This window comes from Gavialis gangeticus, unplaced genomic scaffold (genome assembly GCF_001723915.1).
Source record: "Gavialis gangeticus isolate Ggan-Ray unplaced genomic scaffold, GavGan_comp1, whole genome shotgun sequence".
In the NCBI taxonomy this organism is placed as follows: domain Eukaryota; kingdom Metazoa; phylum Chordata; order Crocodylia; family Gavialidae; genus Gavialis; species Gavialis gangeticus.
In genome coordinates this window covers 25,067,875-25,084,427 of record NW_017729011.1, presented here as the reverse complement: position 1 = coordinate 25,084,427, position 16,553 = coordinate 25,067,875, and the positions used below count along the sequence as shown (strand labels likewise).

General features: G+C 59.6%; 1 protein-coding gene across 1 annotated transcript in view; it reads left to right on the top strand.

The window, feature by feature from the left end:
- The window catches only part of NR5A1 (nuclear receptor subfamily 5 group A member 1), a 53,165-nt gene extending 39,152 nt beyond the window's left edge, over positions 1-14,013 (top strand). The window contains exons 5-7 of the mRNA XM_019510321.1: positions 4,165-4,284; positions 5,819-5,966; positions 12,833-14,013. Of these exons, the coding sequence (XP_019365866.1) occupies positions 4,165-4,284; positions 5,819-5,966; positions 12,833-13,080 (516 nt within the window). The 3' untranslated portion in view covers positions 13,081-14,013. The remainder of the gene's footprint in view (positions 1-4,164; positions 4,285-5,818; positions 5,967-12,832) is intronic.
- Positions 14,014-16,553: the final 2,540 nt, after the last annotated feature.

Below are 16,553 nucleotides of genomic sequence, written 5' to 3'. Positions count from 1 at the left end.
CACTTAAGATTTGTGTGGAAGAAAGCATCTTGCTCGCAACAGAAAACTCAGGAATGTGCAGAATGCCGATCTCTGCACTTCCCAGGCAACTATATACGGCTTGAAGGGAAAGCAAGCAATTGTCAAGCATTTTCATTAAAAACAAACAGCCCCTGTGGCTAATGGGGAAAGCTGAATACTTTTCAAGGTTTTGAAATCCCACCTTGTTTTCTGGAAGGAAGGAGAATTGCAAGGGACTTCCCATCACTGGGGGAATTCTTCTTGCCGGGGATGGGAGCTTTGTACACTTTGAGCCCAGGCCTTTAGAGACGAGTGCATTAGGCGGGCACATTACCGAGACCTTTAAAGCATGCAGGCCTGTTCCTCACAGCACCTAGTCCCCGGTCATTTGTTCTGTGGCACCGGCTGAAGGAGCTTCTGCCCTTTCTCCACAGCTCTTTATCTTCCAAACACCATTTATCACAGGTAAATGGATTTTTCTGTAGAGCTCGCAGCTTGTCAAGGAAAAAAAACCCCTTTATTTAATCATAAAAGAATGTTCTTGTTGATGAACAACAGCCGGGATGATCACCGTGCTGTGGAATATCTGCTGTCGCTGGGTTTTGTGAACAGGTTACATGTAGCCTGCTCAACTAAAAATATGCCATCCATTAAAAGTCCTTTTCTTGCGAGCAGGCTTCGGTCTACCCCAGACAGTAAGGGCAGGACACTGGCATGAAGGACTGCGGTCCTTTCTTACCAACAAGTCTTTGAACTAACTCGTGCAGAGGCCATGGAAAGAGGAGAGCGCCGGAGCCCAGTTCAAACCCACTCTGCTCCGTTTACACCATCTGGTGTTTCCGTGCCCACTCCCCACACATCAGGGCTGTGAGCCCCATCCCTGCTTTGCACAGCTTGCACTCCCCTCGAGCCAGGCAGCGATGCTTGGGGAAGGAGGATGTCTCCCCGCTGCAGTGCCCGGCAGAGGTGCTGCGAACAGAACCAGGTGCATTCATGTCAGTGAGTGGGAACATGGGCAGAAAGAGGGGAGCGGGACTGCTTGTGACTTCAGGGGAGGGGTTTTGAGAACAGGCCTGCTCAGGAAGCCCTGAGGAAGCATTGGAAATGAGGATGCTCTTCATTTTGGATGTGCTGGTCTGGTATGTTGCAGCGCCCCGCCCCGCCCCGCCCCGCCCCGTGTGGGCTGCCTGCGCGGCACTGGTGTCCCGCAGTCCATCACGGGCCTCGGTTGTGAAGGAGGGGTTAAGCGACCTGGAGAGGAGCATTGTGTTGTGATCCTGGCATTCAGGATCAATCGAGGAGCTTCTGGTCGATCTGAAAGGGAACGCCACGTGTGTGCATTTGTCCAGCCCCCAGCCCAAATCTCTGGGTTTGGTCTTGGGCGGTTCATCCGCTGGGGTTTCAGTTCAGTGTCTGAACCGAGTAGCCCATTTTCCTCCAAGCTGGAGCCAGACACACTGCCCGGGCTGTTGTACAGCGTAGATGTAGCTCAGAGCGTCTGGGCACGGTCTTGCCTTGCTGAGGCCTCTGCAGGTGTTTACAGCCGTGCCGGGGATGCATCCTTTGTAGCGGGTTCCAGGTGCGTTGGCGGAGCTGGAAGATGCACGATGCAGCAGGGCAGGGCTGCCTGCAGAGACAGGCCCCGGGCAGCCGGGTGCCGTAGGCTGAGCCAGGGGATGTGAGAAGCTTGCAGAGATTCAGCCTGCCCCTGTTTCTTCCTCTCTCTGGAGACCTAACTCCAAGCACAGCCCCTCAGCAGCAAACCCATGTCATTCCCCCAGCACGCGGGGCCCAGAGACCATAAAGCTCTTTCTCATCTGACTTCTATTCCCTTCACGATCGGCAGCTGCTGGTTTATTGCAGCCCTTTCTGCAGAATGACGATATTATCCAGCTCCACGGCACGGCATTTGTCTTCCCTCTATTAAAAGCGGCAAGCGCAATGGCCTTGCAAGTCGCTCCCTGCAACCCGAATATGTGCTCTGTGGAGGTGCTCGGGGTGCGCCCTGCCCGCCCCTCTGGCCCCGGTGCGTGCGTGGTGCTGAGTCCGGTGCATGCCGCGCACTGTTGCACGGGCTTTGTGTACACAAGGTGACTTCTCCAGAGGGGCGGAGAGCCACCCGCTGAGCAGGAGTCGGAGCCCTTCCTGAAAACACACTGGGGGCCAGCCAGGCAGGGGGTAGGAGCCAGCTCTGCCCAAGAGATGGCTGGGGGAGCCACGGCATGCTCCTGAACCCCCTTTCTGCCAGCCTCGGAGCTTCAACCGCTGTGAGTCAGGCCTGGCTTAAATCAAGTGCACTTGTGGCTCCTTTTCACTTGCCGTCCTGCTCGGAGCCTCTTTGGGTTGCATTTGCCAGCCTGTCTCTGCCGCCCCCAGGGCCAGGGGCTTCCTTTTAACCACTACAAAAGGGACTTGGATCCCAGGAGATCCCAGGAAACTCCATCCTCTCCTGCAGCACGAGCTGCAAGTTTGCAAGATCTGGCAGCGCTGGCATGTCCGTGCAGGAGCTAGGCAATGCTCCCCGATGCCCCCAGGCAGAAGGGGGCTGCCCCCAAATCCTATTCCTGGAGCCATCACAGGGAGAATGAATAAACTGCAAAAGCTCATCTGCTTCTTGCTAATGCTGCTGCTGACTTCCTGGCCCAGCCGGGCCTGTCTGCTTTGCTGCTCTTTCCAGTTGCTTGCACTCCTTGGCTAGAGTGGCTGCAAGCCTTGAATTCAACACCCGGGGTGGATGATGGGGGACACTAAATACCAAGAGCTGGTCTGCGTCGTGCTGCGTGTCTGTGCCCCTGTATCTGGTGGGAAAGCTTGAGCCAAGCCATCCCCAGGATGTCCGTGGTGCTCCGACCCCCTGAGGAGGGAGCATCTGCCCCCGTCCACCTCCGCTACCGTGCTGCGCTTGTGGCTGGGGTGGCCGCAGCAGCTGGGCCAGGCGAGCGGAGCCAGGGAAAGAGGCCGTGGGAGGAAGAGGCCGCTTGGCCAGGAGTGGGGGGCTCTCTGTTCTGCATTGCACGCGGCCGGAAGGGCTGCACATGTGCCCGCCCGAGTGCCCATCCCCACCTAAGCTCCCCGCTGGGCGCTGTGGGGTTAAAAGGCGCTGGTGCAATGCCTGTCTCCAAAGCCAGCTTTCCGCACCCGCATCCCTGTGCAGGGGATGGATGGACACTGTATTCTTCACTGGAAAAAGTATCCAAAGCGCTGCCCCGGGAAACACAGGCCCTTTGTGTGCAGCAACAACGCCCCATTCTTTGGGGCATCGTTTTGTTTAACTTTTGTGCCTGGGCTGGGTGAGAGTCTCGCCTGGCAGGGGAAAACCAGCACTGATAAGAAGGACAGTGAGCTTGTGAAAGGAGCTGACTTGTCTGGGAGCCAGCCCAGGGGCGACCGTGACAACGGAGGCTCCCGGCACCTAAGTGACTCACGGGGTTGCCCGTCACAGGGTTGGGGACAGAGGCAGGGAACCGTTTGCAGGTCTCTTGTTATCAGGCCGGTTGCAGGTTTTCGTGTCAGCGGCTTGCGTTAGCCGCCGGCACTTTCCACCAGTGCATCTCCGTGTCTGCCTGGACGGCGGACCCAAGCCTGGGGTGGGGTCACAGGTTGTACAAGCCGAGCTGTTTGTCAGGGGGGCTCGGGTCTGTTCGCTGGCCGGAAGAGCAGCGGTACAGCCCCCCTGGCGCTGCGTCGAGAGTCGGCATCTGCACATCCGGGGCAGGCGAGACCCCGTGCGGGGCGATCAGCAGTGGCGCATGGCTCTGCCCCGACAGCAGTTTGACAGTGCTGAACTAACCCCTATTGCAGTCATTCCTAATTCCTGTTCCTATTACACCATTTCCAGCCGGCCGTCTGACTGGCCACCCTGTGCTGGGCTGGAATGGGGCAGACAAGGGGGCTCCTGAGGGATCACGGGCACGTGCGAGTGCGGCAGTGTTGCGCTTGGGCCTCGTCACGCCCAGGTGCTCCTGCCTGTCCCGGGCACTTGCTGTCCATGCCGGGGTAATAAGCCACAGAAATGCAGGAATGGGGGGATGCTGGACAGGACAGGGGGCTACCTCCTACGAGAGGCCTCCAGGACCCGGTTTGACCCCTCAGCATGGTGCGTGGCGGGCCCCCGTCCTGCCAGCAGGCCCGGGGCTCTGATGGCTGCATTATGGATTGCTCCAGGTGGGCGACCAGATGAAGCTGCTGCAAAACTGCTGGAGCGAGCTGCTGGTGTTCGACCACATCTACAGGCAGGTGCAGCACGGCAAGGAGCACAGCCTGCTGCTCGTCACCGGCCAGGAGGTAAGCGGCGTGCCGGGAAATGGCAGCCCCTGCCCTGTTCCCCAGTCCCAGACACGGGCCCTGGGTGCTTCTGCAGCTAGTGCTGTCATGCCTGGGGCCTGCCCCGACCTGGGGGATGTGGGGCCAGCCCCATCCCAGCGCGTCTCGCAGTTGTCCGATTGCCAGCTTGCTTCCAGGTTGGCAAATGCTCTTTTGCTTTGATTTTTTTCTTGCTTTCATATTTTTGGAAGCTGATGGAGATCAGGGCTGCCACTTCCTGCCGTGCTAGAGAGATCTGGTCCCCTGCTTCCTCTGTATAGCATCCACTTCTGCCATGGTCAGACCCCGGGCCAGGTGGGCCGCTGGTCTGACCCAGTACGGCACTGCTTCTGCCCTCATGCTCTCCTCCCCTAGCTAGAAAGCCCCGTTGTGGCTCGCCGGAGGCCAGGTTTGCCTGCAGGCTACTGGCTTGCAATGAAACGTTTCCCATCCCCAGAGCCGCAACCCCTGACATCTCTGAGCACCGGTGTCAGGACAAAGGTAGCACGGCCCTGCCTTGCATTTCATAGCTGAGGGCAGGGGCCAGGAGGCGGAGGGGCTGGTGTCCACGCTGGGAGCCGAATCCGGGGCTGGTAGGCGAGTCCGAGCCCCAGATCTGTCCCGCGCCTGGCTCTCCACGAGGGCGCTGGGGCACGGGCAGCCCCTGGGCTTCTCGGGGCGTCAGTCCAGGCCATGACACCGTGGGCACGTCTGAGCTGAGCGCTGCAGGGCAGGAGCCTTTACGGACCCAGCTGCAGCCCCTGGTCCAAGACGTATCCCTGCTCCCAGCTGCGAGCCGGCCTCGCTCGAGGGGAAACGAGTGACTTTTGTCTTACTTCTGCCGAGAGCCCCTCCCTCCCGCTGCCCCGCCTTCCCACCGCCTCCGGATCAGGGGCTGACCCGGGCAGGGGACCGCAGCGTTGTTTTTGCTGGGTCCGGGATTGTTTATGCCGCGAGGGAGAAACAGCGGCTTGCAGATAGACCCACATGTCCACAAGGCCCCGGCAGCCGGCTCCGTCTCGGCTTCCAGCCGGCAGCGCAGGGAGGATTCCTGGGTTTGCAGCGAGACGTTTCTCAGCAGAAACATCAACAGCCGCGGCTGTATTTACAGAAGCTGGGTGTGAGAACCAGCCAGGCCTGCCCGGAGCGGAGACGCCACGGGCAGCGCCTGCTCCCACCAGGGCACCTCCTGTTTGCAGCAACGATTGAAGCGTAGTGGGGGGCAGCTCCTGGGCTCCCCACGGGGGGTGGAAGGTGCCCGCTTGGGCTAGTATGGTGGGCTTACATGGGTGAATCCACCTAGCTTCTCCATTGTGCATCCCACGTTTGCCCCTGAGAATCCAGCCGTAGCAATGGAGGGATCTGGCCCCCGTTCCTCCGGTGTCTGACGGATGTGGGGAGCACGCCCCGAGCCTGGAGCAGGTCCACTTTTTTGGGTGCCCTGGGGTAGCCCATGGGTGCTGCTGAGCGTGCACTGCTGCAACTACTGAGCCCCGCTTCCTCCCTGTGCTCCCAGGTGGACATGTCGACCTTGGCGGTGCAAGCGGGCTCCATCCTGAACAACCTGGTCCTGCGTGCCCAGGAGCTCGTCCTGCATATGCACTCCCTCCAGGTTGACCGGCAGGAGTTTGTCTGCCTCAAGTTCCTGATACTCTTCAGTCTCGGTGAGTGTCTTGGTCTGCGGGGGCCAGATGGAGGATGGGGGGCTGGACAGCATGGGCTTGCCCCGGGCTCCCGGCAGTGGGTGGAGAGCCAGGGACCTTTCTCTCTCCAGACACACTTGCTAGGGCTGCCGGGAGCCGAGGCATCAGCATTCACCAGGCAAAATGCTTTGTAAAGGGAGAAAAAGATTTGTCACTTTGTAAGGAACAAGGAGAAATATGGGCACAGCGGGGCCTGCCTGCTCCTCTCTCCGGGGGGGCAGCACCTCTGCTTCAGGGGGCTCTGGGCAGGGTTCAGCCCCCCAGGTCCGGAGGGGAGCAGCCGTGCCCATGCACACTGCGGGGGGACGCCTCGTACCCCTCCGGTCGGCCGAGCCGGCGCTGGCAGGGACGCATTGGCACGGGGCAATGGTGTCACCGGGCAAGTGCCACGTGGCTGAGGGAGCAGCCGAGATCCCACCTGGTGCCAAGCGGCCGGAGGGCTATTTTGGTAACGAGGCTGTTGCCCGGGGCAGCGGAACAAGCCGGCTGATAGGGCTCTGCAAAACACCCGTGTTTACAATCCCCCGAGGAGGCGCGGGCCCTATCTGGCGGCATTTGCGTCAGAGCCAGGACGGGCAGCCTGGGCATCCGTCTCATGCCCGGTGCCCGCCCCGTGGTCTGCGGTCCGGCAGCGCGGCCCAACCCGCGCAGTCGCTCCTTGCCTAGACACAATATCTGTGCCATGTGGGGGGGCTGTCCCCACAAGTCCTGGGCTCATTTGTGTAGCCCAGGTGGTTACCATAGCAATGCGCGTGGACGGGAGCCGGCGCAAGCGGCCAGCGCCGTGGCGGCCTGGCTGAGCAGCTGCTATTGATCTGGGAAGTTTCTTTTTGCAGGTGTCTAATTATCACCTTGCCACGGGCCCATCACGAGGCGCAGGCTGCAGGCAGGGGCCATGCTGCCTTCCCCCTGCCGGGACCCACTTGGTTGCGGGGGGTCGAGGCTTTTGTGCTCCCGAAGCCACGTTGGGGTCAGCGAGAGGGGACCGGTCTGCACCCTGCCTGGCCGGTGCTCCTTTGTGTGTGGGGCACCATTGGGCACCGTCAAGGGGTCTTGGAGAGCCAGCATCATCTGTGTGGCTTGGGGCCTTCTTCCTCCCCCTCATTCCCTCCAGCCCAGGACCTCTCCCCCTCCTTTCTCATCCCTTCCATCTGTTTCTCCTTCCTCTTTGCACCCTGCCCTGTCTTCCCCCTTCCTTGAGCAGTCACGTTCCCATTGCTGCTTTGGTGATGTTGGATGGCTCTGGCGGGCCCCTGGGTGCCTGCCGGAGGGTCTCATGGTGCTCGCTTACACTGGGACCTCCCATTTCCACCTGCCCCATCAGGTAGATCAGCATCTTAATGCAAGAGCTGCTGATGGAGAGAGCGTGCGCAGGTCTCACGTTGGCCAACGAGGCCGTAGTCCTTCCCTGTAGGCCTCTCCAGGCCTGTGGTGCCTTGTATGGCCTCCCGGGATATGCGAGGGCCTTCGGGGACAGGTGTGTTTGGGGGGAAAGAAAGGAATGAGCGAAAACTAAGATTTGCAAGAGTCTTGTGGTTTTGTATCCCAAGGGACTGATTTTCTAGGGAACCGGGGCTTGCACTTTGTGGACATCCAGCCCCTCTGTGGGTCCTAGATTGTCACCCCAGACTTGTCCCGCCAGTCACTAGGGCCAGTGCATCCGTCAGAGCCTCTTCTTTTTGCAAAGGTCGACCTGGACCCCTGCCCCCAGAGGACTCTTTGTGTCCAGCCAGAGGCAGCTTTATAGTGCAGTAGGATCCCACGTGTGTTCATCATATCCTAATTGTCGTCCGGTCGTGTGCCAGGATCCCAAGGATGGTTAAAGAGCTGCCCACCTTAGCAGGCCACTTGCTTGCCGGAGATGGCGAAGGCAGGGCCCTCCAGTCTGGAGGGAGGGGACAGCTCTGCAGGTTTGACTCGCTCGGTCCCAAACAGCCCACAGCACTCCAAGGGGGTGTCCGTGTCCTCCCTCGAATGACGGGGAACCAGCCAGGGCTCGAACACGAACCTGGAGGCACCTTGCATCATGCGTGATGTCTGGGGTGTGCCGGCCTCCCTTGCTCTTCCAGGCATCCCATGCACAGGCTTCCCCACGGCTTGCACCGTGTGAGCACCAGGGCGTGCAGGGCATGTCCTCGGGGCTGCCTGGCTCCATCAAGGCGGAGGCGGTACAACCGTTTATAGCGTCTTCCCCGATTTCACCAGTTGTGCCCTGACAGATTCTCCAAATCGCTCGTGAAACCTTTAATGTTCTTGTGTGAAGCAGTCTGACCACAGTGGAGGTGGGGGCCGGGCGGAGATTTTTCAGAGAAACCCAAGAGACTTAGGCACTCGACTCCAGGGATGTTTTCTAGCTCTCTGAGGCCCCTTGCACAGTCACAGTCACAGCCACAGCCATGGCCGGTGGACTAGTGATTAGTTGTTTTCCATGGGATATTTTTTACAGAGGTGAGCTTGGCAGCTCTGGTTGACCCGGGCTGTTTGGCAGGCCAAGGCTTTTCCAGCGTGGCCGATGAGCATTTGCTGTCTTCTCTCCTTTCTCTGCATGCGTGAAGCACCAACGGTCAGGTACGCTGCGTACGTGCCGCGTGCCTTCGCCGGGTGGACGTGGCAGGCCCTGCGAGACGGTGAGAAGGAGCTGGCCCTGGCACTGAGAGCCCATACCAAACCTTCCCCAGCCGTTGTTTCCTCTTTCAAAAAAAGCTGCTTTAAAGTCCAAGGAAATTAAATAAGATAATCTGCTGGTTAAACAGTGATAAGGCTGAGGCACAAACAGTGCCCGGCTTGCAAAATAGGGGGGCGGGTGGCTGGAGGTGGTAGAGCCACTGCCAGTTTGGGAGAAGAGGGGCGGTAGGTGGTGGCATTTTGGCTCTGCTAGTCATAGCCCCTCTGCGGCGAGGTCCCCAAGGCGCGTGGATGCCCTTTGCTGCGTGGGCATGTCCATTGCAACCCCAGGGCCGTGCCTGTCGGCAAAGCGCAGGAGCCTCCCGGAGCTGGCCGCACGTTCAAATCTTGCCTCCGTGGCATGTTCGGAGCGGCAGGGAGGGGCAGAAGATGGGCTGCACGTCCCCGCCTGTCACTCTTCCCCAGCCCGACCGAGTCTCCGTAATGCAGAGCCCCTTGGAATAATTTGCCCTTCGCAGGCTCAGCTGTAGAGGACGGGACTGCGTATTATGTGTGGGATGTAATTGCCTTTAACAAGAGAATTTCCACATTTACCACTCTGCCACAGCACAATCAAAGCCAAGCCATGCACACAAGAGCCTGCCATTTGAGTTCTAAATAGATTTCTCTCCTGAGCAGGTAAAGAGGTTTAATTAAAATTAGGACTTCTCAAAATAGCAATATTTATGAGGACGGCACAGGTTAGCTTTGTTCTACAGAAGGGCTTAATAGAGCCTTAATGGATTGACCTATCATTCGATTTCATGACTTACATTCATGAAGCAGCTACTCTTGGGGAGGGGAGGAAGAGAGGCTTTTATAGCCCACATTCCCTTAAGCGTTTGCAATTTATCAGCAGCTTCTCCCAAACAAAAGGAGCTGTGAATAGGAAGAACACTTGAGGGCATAGAAATAATCCCAGGCATATCTGTATGTGTGATGGGCTGCTTTGTCACAGGACAGAGTCTTTGCAACTGCTGCAGTGTCTCTAAATGAAGTGAGTCAATGTTATTTGGACAACATTCTTTATTCTTTGCAGGAATGAAAAGATTATTCAAATATTCAATTAAACCGTGAATAGGGTCTTTCTGAGAACCAGGTGAGTTCATCAAGTAGAACTAGCTATTGTTGAGCCAACTCAGGGTGTAGGTTTGACATTTATCAATATAACTTCATTTTTTTATGACATTCACAATAACCTTATGCAGATAAAGAGATTTCATAACAACGAGCTCGCACAGAGCAGAGACAGCCACACTCAGAGCAGATGTGCCACAGGAGGGGAAGGGTATAGCGCATGCACCTCGGCTGCTTTGAGCTGTCCAGCGCGGAGGTGGGGAAAGACCCGGCAGGTCATGCTGTTGCCCAGCCCTGCGCCAGGCCATCGGCACTCCCCTGGGCTTTGTGCAGAGGTGTTGGGTGATGGGGCTTGCACCACTCCCTTGCAGGATTTTTGCAAACATCTGGTTGGTCTAATAAAAGAGATCACCTCTGCCACTAGTTTGGATTCCCTTGCTGGGACCCAGTGGGCACCAGGCCTCCCTGCTTGCACTCGTGCCTGTGCTGAGCAGGCAGCAATGTGGCAGCACCTACTTCGCTGAGCCGGGACTCGGTCTGATTGGCGTGCCGGTCCGGTTTCCCCCTTTTAGACGGGGCATAGGTGCTGGTTGAAGCCAAGTGGGTCTGAGCAGGCCCCAGGCGCCCGGCTGGAGCGAGGCAGGGCAGTTGTGGGTAGGCCTCTTGGTCAGGGTCCCTCACCTGGTTTTCCTCCCAGGTGACAGCCCCATTGCAGGTGATTCGCTCCAGTCCAGGGGCACCGTCCGTTCCGCAGACTGTCCAGGCCCCACACGTGACTCAAACAGCCATTGACACGGAGCCCCGCTGACACGCTCTGCCTGATTCAGCCCGGCCCCCGAGTCACGCCATCCAGTGACTCAGGCCTGCGGCTCCTGGAACGTACTCATGCCCCGGACAGGCCGCTGGGTGTGTATTTGGTTTGGTCAAGTACTCTCTGACCAGCCTCTTATCATCCGGGCTCCACTGCCTCTCCCAAACCTCACTTCGTTCGGCTTGTTCGAGGGTCCGGGAAGGAGTTTGGTGGATTGTGCATCTCACCACCACCTCCTCGCTGTCTCTGCTCTTGAGGCCTCATCACCGCTGCTTTTCTTTCTGACCTGTGTTTAGGAAGCTGTAATGCATCCAGATGGAGCAAAAACTCCTGATCTTCCATTGCTGTAAGGTCATCTTTAGTCTTTAGGGCAAATCTACCCCCTCCCTGCCCCCCTGCAGTGCGCAGAGTTATCCTTGGGTGGGATTTGTGCCCATCTTCCATGGTGCCACCTTGCTCGGTTTCTTCCCCCAGTTGATTTCCATGAGCAATTCCCTTTAGCACGGAGGTGCGAGCTCTGCAAAGGAGCCTGTCCTCTTCCAGGGACCCCTCAAGCCTTTGTGTTTTATCATGGGCAGATCTATCACCTGTCAGCCCAAGCCCTTCAACCCACTGCGCTCAAGGCTCAGGCTCAACTCCAACACTTCCCAGGGCTCAGATTTGATGGCTTTGAGCTGAAATCTCTGACCTGAACTGGGTTTGGTGCAGCCAGCGGCTACGTGCACACACAGACAGCAGCTTTGTTATCAGGCAAAATGGCGATTGTTGCTGCAACTCTATCTAGTACAGTAAATCTGCTAAAGCCGGTAGCCCCAAATGTTTTCGGCGAGGATGTTTAGAGCAAGGTCTCTTGGAAGTGGGGTCTGAGATACAATCCTTGCGGTGTTTACATGGTATCCAAAAACAAGCAGGCATATATAGTGTCGCTTTACCAAAGCCACGGGAGCAGGGGGCTGGTTTGACCGTGTTACACGGCTCAAAAAGCTGGGATTTATTTAGCCAAAGGAAAACGGAAAATGTGAGTGTTGCTCACTGGGAGGCACGGCAATAGCATCCTGCCACCTGCTGGGAACTGCACACTCGTTCAAGAGCAGTGTGTAGAGGGCAGCGAGCAGGAGGGTGCATGGACACGCGCGTGAACTAAACCGTCCTGCGCACTGACTCGGGAGCTCAGTTCAGTCACGGGAATAAAGTGCCCCGTGTGCTCTGTGCTCCTTCAGGGCTCTGACCTGGGATAACCCCCCGAGGGACCGGTGATACTGGGCGGTGGCCATGCCCCCGGGTCTGCACCTTACCTGGACGGTGGCTCTCCCACCGGGCACCCTGCACTGGCCCATCAGGCTTCGCAGGGGCAGAGATGGGAAGGGGCCCATGAGCCCTGAGAGGTCAGCACAGCTCAGCTGTTCAGGTCACAGGGCAGGGAAGCCTGTGGCGGCTGGGACGTCCCTGCCCGCGTGGCAATGGCTTGCTCTGCAGACAGGGGCTGCCTGTGGCGTGTCCAGTGCACCAAAGGGCTCACTCTGAGGGGGGCAAAGCAGAGCTGGTGGGTTGCTCTGTGCTCCCTCCTCTTGCATGCAGGAGTCTTCCCTCGGGAGCTGCAGCATAGCCACGTCCATTCAAATCCTTGGGCGAGCGTTGCAGAGTTTAGGGTTAGACTCAGTGCTCCTGTTGCAGGATGCATCCCTCCCTGGGAAGCAGCCAGGTCCAGGCAATGTTTAGACCCTGGCGCTGTGCAGAGGACTGGGGTTGCCACATCTGCCGAGCTCTGTTCCTACATTGGAAACCCGCAGTGCATCGGGCAGTTAAGCCCTCCTAGACATTCGGACGTCAGCGTGTCTGAGCTGTTAGAAGCGCGCCAGTTCTCAGCTCTGCAAGCCTCCCGACGAGGCAGCTGCTCTGCTTCCCCCCGCTCTGGCTGCACCCAGATGACCCCCGTGCCCTGCGTGGCTCTGCTCAGAGCGCGCTAGTGGAAATCACCACCCAGGCGCCAGGCCCATTATTTCCATTGCAATGGCATCTCAGGAAAGTATCCTGGGCACGAAACCAGGTCACAAGTCAGGGCTGCCTGTCAGAGGGAACAGGGATTTCCTTGCTGGGGGCACACTGAGGCCGTTTGGCCAGGCAGGGTCAGACGTGCACGCGTCCTCCAGCCGCTGCTCAGTAACTGCTAGCGAAGTCCCCAGGCAGGGAGCGCGGGGACATCACTGGGTTCGTCTGGGTGCGTCCCTGCTCGGGCTCCCTGCAGCAGTGACCAGGCCCTGTGTTCCTGTTGCAGATGTGAAATACCTGGAGAACCACAGCCTGGCCAAGGACGCGCAGGAGAAGGCCAACGCGGCGCTGCTGGAGTACACCGTGTGCCACTACCCGCACGCCACGGACAAGTTCCGGCAGCTCCTGCTGCGGCTGGCCGAGATCCGGGCCCTGAGCATGCAGGCCGAGGAGTACCTGTACCACAAGCACCTGAGTGGGGAGGTGCCCTGCAACAACCTCCTCATCGAAATGCTCCACGCCAAGCGGACTTGAGCGCAGCCTCCAGGCAACAGACTGCAGCGGTGGCGCCCGCTGCGGGCACCGAGGGCTGGCCGGCCCCGTGCCCCAGCTTTGCTATTGAAACTGGACTCTTGGGAAGTTTCAGAGGATTTATTTTAATATACAGGAACTCTGGTTTCACAGCTCTGTCACCACCCTGCCCTGTCCTGCGTGGGCTGACCCGCCAAAGACCTGCCTCTCACCTGGCAGCAAGCTCCCCTCCCAGCCACTGGCTTCACCCGCAGGGGGGAAGGGCGGGGGGCACCCACCCTTCGCTATGGCTTGTCTCTTATTTATGTTCCTTTCAAGCTGCCTTTTCTTAGCAGGGACCTTCCCCCAGCCCCTCTGCCCGCTAATGTGAAGCGTCTTGGGGATGCCTCCTCCCACGGCGAGGGAACGAGGGGAAGGGCTCCATGGCCAGCTTGCCTCCTCGGAGATGGCTCCCGGCTCTGCTCAGTGGGGTGGAGCATTTGGGGAGCAAGAAGTCAGGGCTGGGGGTCGGCAGCAGGAGGGTGATAGTGGCAAAGGGTGCTGTGCGGGGAGCTGGCCATCCAGCACGAGCATCCTGCCCCTGCCCTCTGTTTGGGAGGGAGTGGACAGCCAGGCTCGCCTCCACCAGTGGGGTCTGCACGGCAGCTGTCCCTCTCCGCCGGGGTGACCCTGCCCTGCCACCATGGTGCCACGGCAGTGTGGCTGTGCAAGCCTGCCAGCCCATGGGTGCTGCTTGGGGGTGGGCAGGTCTTGCCCCAGAGTAAATGGGAAAAGGCTGGAGGTGGGGAGGGGTGAGCAAGCAACGGGATGACAGGTGGGGCAGTGTCAGCACTTAGATAACACATGGGCTCTGCCTCTGGGCAAGCTTGGCCTGATGTGCCAGAGCAGGGTGCTCTCCTCCCCAAGGAGCCGATCCTGCTTGGTTAGCACGCCAAGATGCCGAGTCTCCCGGGGCATCATGGTGCCTGCCAGGGTGGCCCCTCGGAGCCGCTACTGCCCCCAGCGCCGATCCCCATGGGTCTGTGTGGACCCCAGGGAGCGAAGCCTTTGGGGAGGGGATGCTCTAGCAGCGCGGGTCTCCCCTTAACCCATGCTTTGAATTTCCGTGCAGGGTGCCCGGCTCCTGGGAGGGAGAAGCAGGGCTGAAAGAGGCACTAGGAACCAGACCGGGAGCAGGAGGTACCCTGCAGAGGCCGTCTGTCCTCACCACATGTACCGACAGGTTGGCAGCCTGGTGGCACTGCCTCTGGCACGGAGCGGCGAGTACCCTCGGCGGCACTGTCCTACCCGACCCGCTGCGGGACCGGGTTGAGCAGCCCCCTGTCCAGCCCCTGCCCTGTGTGCCAGGCTCTGTAGAGCACAGGGAGACTCCACAAGTCACAAGTGGAGAAGGCGCCCACACTCCCCTGCGACGTCTGCGCGGGCGCTGGATTTGGGGGTCCAGACCTCCCCTGACAGACATGCCCCAGGGCTGCTGGAGGGCTGGGAGCTGGCCGGCCAGTGCACCCCTGCTCCCCCTAAGACGGAGCAGTTGGCAGCTGTTAGCACCTGCGTGACCGAGTGCGCGCCCCTTTGGGGCAAGGCCGCAGGAAGCCAGGATGCTTGTGGCCCCTGGTGCATGAGCCGCCTCCGTGCTCACCAGTGCAGCCCTCCCACGCGGTGAGCGGGGCTGGCTGCAGATATCAGACAGCAGAGCCCCTTTGACCCGAGCATGGCTCCCTCCTGCCCGTGGCAGCCGCCCAAAGTGCCGTCCTTTCCTCTTGCCCGGGCCCATCTCCCTTCCTGCATAGGTCCGTCTTCACTGCCGCCGCCACGTGCTAGCGCGCCTGCAGCCCTTTCTTGATGCCTCCATGTTAGTGGTGAGTGATGGTCCCTTGTAACCGTTGGTTCCAGTATATCTCCCATCCCAGGCGCTCGCTTCTGGTCTAGGAGGGCTGGCAGCACGGTGCGGTGCGGCGCGCTCAGGAGCCGGCGCGGCCAGCACGCACCTCCCCGGCAGCTAGAAGCAGCTCCTGTCCCAGCCGCTTGTTAGATGCAGAAGAGCATGCTTGTTTCTGCCTTTCAGCCTGTTAGTGCGTTTCCCGCTCCCGGTCCGTGGTTCGGTTTCACGTCGTACTTTGTGCAGTTCAAGAGCTGGGATCTGGTTCGGGCGTGAAAAGCTGTTTTATTTTTCAGACAATGAGAAGTGTCCTTAAGTGTCTCTCTCTCCCCCCTGCGCTCCGGCCGCTGACCCTCTCCACCCCTGGCAGGAGGTGGCTGTTCCCTTCCTTGTCAGGAGCAAACCACTGTAATAAATTTTGCAGTTCACTTCAGCCGAGCGGCTCGTCTGGCTTCTTTGTAAATACCCGATGAGCTGCCCGCAAGCGGGCGCCTGCTGCTCGCACCCCTCGGGCCACACGGCTGCCCCCTTGGCAGGGCAGGGCAGGCCAGGGCTGGCACAGAGCTGGGACCAGCCGTGCCCAAAGGCATCGTCCAGCCCTGGTGCCACGCGGCAGCCCTCTCGCTCCCAGGCCGGCTGGCCTGGATGGATCCTCCCCAGCCCTTAGGCCAGATCCGTTCCTGTGTGTAATCCTCCTTGGCTGTGAGCGAGTTTTGTCACAGCTTCGTGTGTGTTGGGGAGTTGTGCTCAAATACACACTCCCTTTGCTCTTCTCCAGCCTCAGCAGCCCCCGGTCTTTCACCCTCCGGGTTGGCCTCTTTCCTGCGTCTCCCCTGACGTGGTGCAGCGGGCGCTGGGGGGTCTCGCCCGTCATGCCAGGGGGGAGGCGGGGTGCTAGCAAGGAAACCCCTCTTCCTCCCAAGTCGTAGAAAATGAGCGTGGGAAGGGACCTCAGGAGGTCACATCTAGTCCAACCCCCTGCTCGGAGCAAAACCAGCCCCGACTACATCAACCCAGCCCAGGCTTTGTCCAGCCGGGTCTCAAACACCTTCAAGGACGGAGTCCTCTGAGACTGCTCAGCCGAAACCCTGCAGCGGGCACGGGTTGAAAAGCCAGCCCATGGCCCAGCCTGGTCTGTGGGGGAGGCTGCGGCACAGCCTGTCCCTGGCAATGGGGAGCAGGGGAGGCAGTCACGCAGACAAACCGCAACAGAGACCGGGGGCTTTAAAATCCGCGTTTATTCTGCCAGGAGACTCAGCAGTCCGGTACGTCCAGGCTGCGGGCACTACGCCTAGGAGGACAACAGGAGACACGGTCCAGGGCAGAGAGGACAGGCCAGCATGACCGTGCGAGCCAGGGCTTCTGCTGGCTGCCCCCGCTCCTCTTGCCTCCCCCATGCACGGCGAGCCCCAAAGGGCACAGCACGGCAGGACGGCAGAGGATGGCCTTCCTCTGGGAGCCAGCCCGTTGCAGCGGGGTGGCCACTCGGGTGAAGGCAAGGAGGCTTCGCTGCCTGGGGGAAGCTAGGGGAGGAAGCGTTCACAGGGCACAGACTCAAATGTCCCGTCAGCGAGAGGTGCTGGGAAGGGCAGGGAAG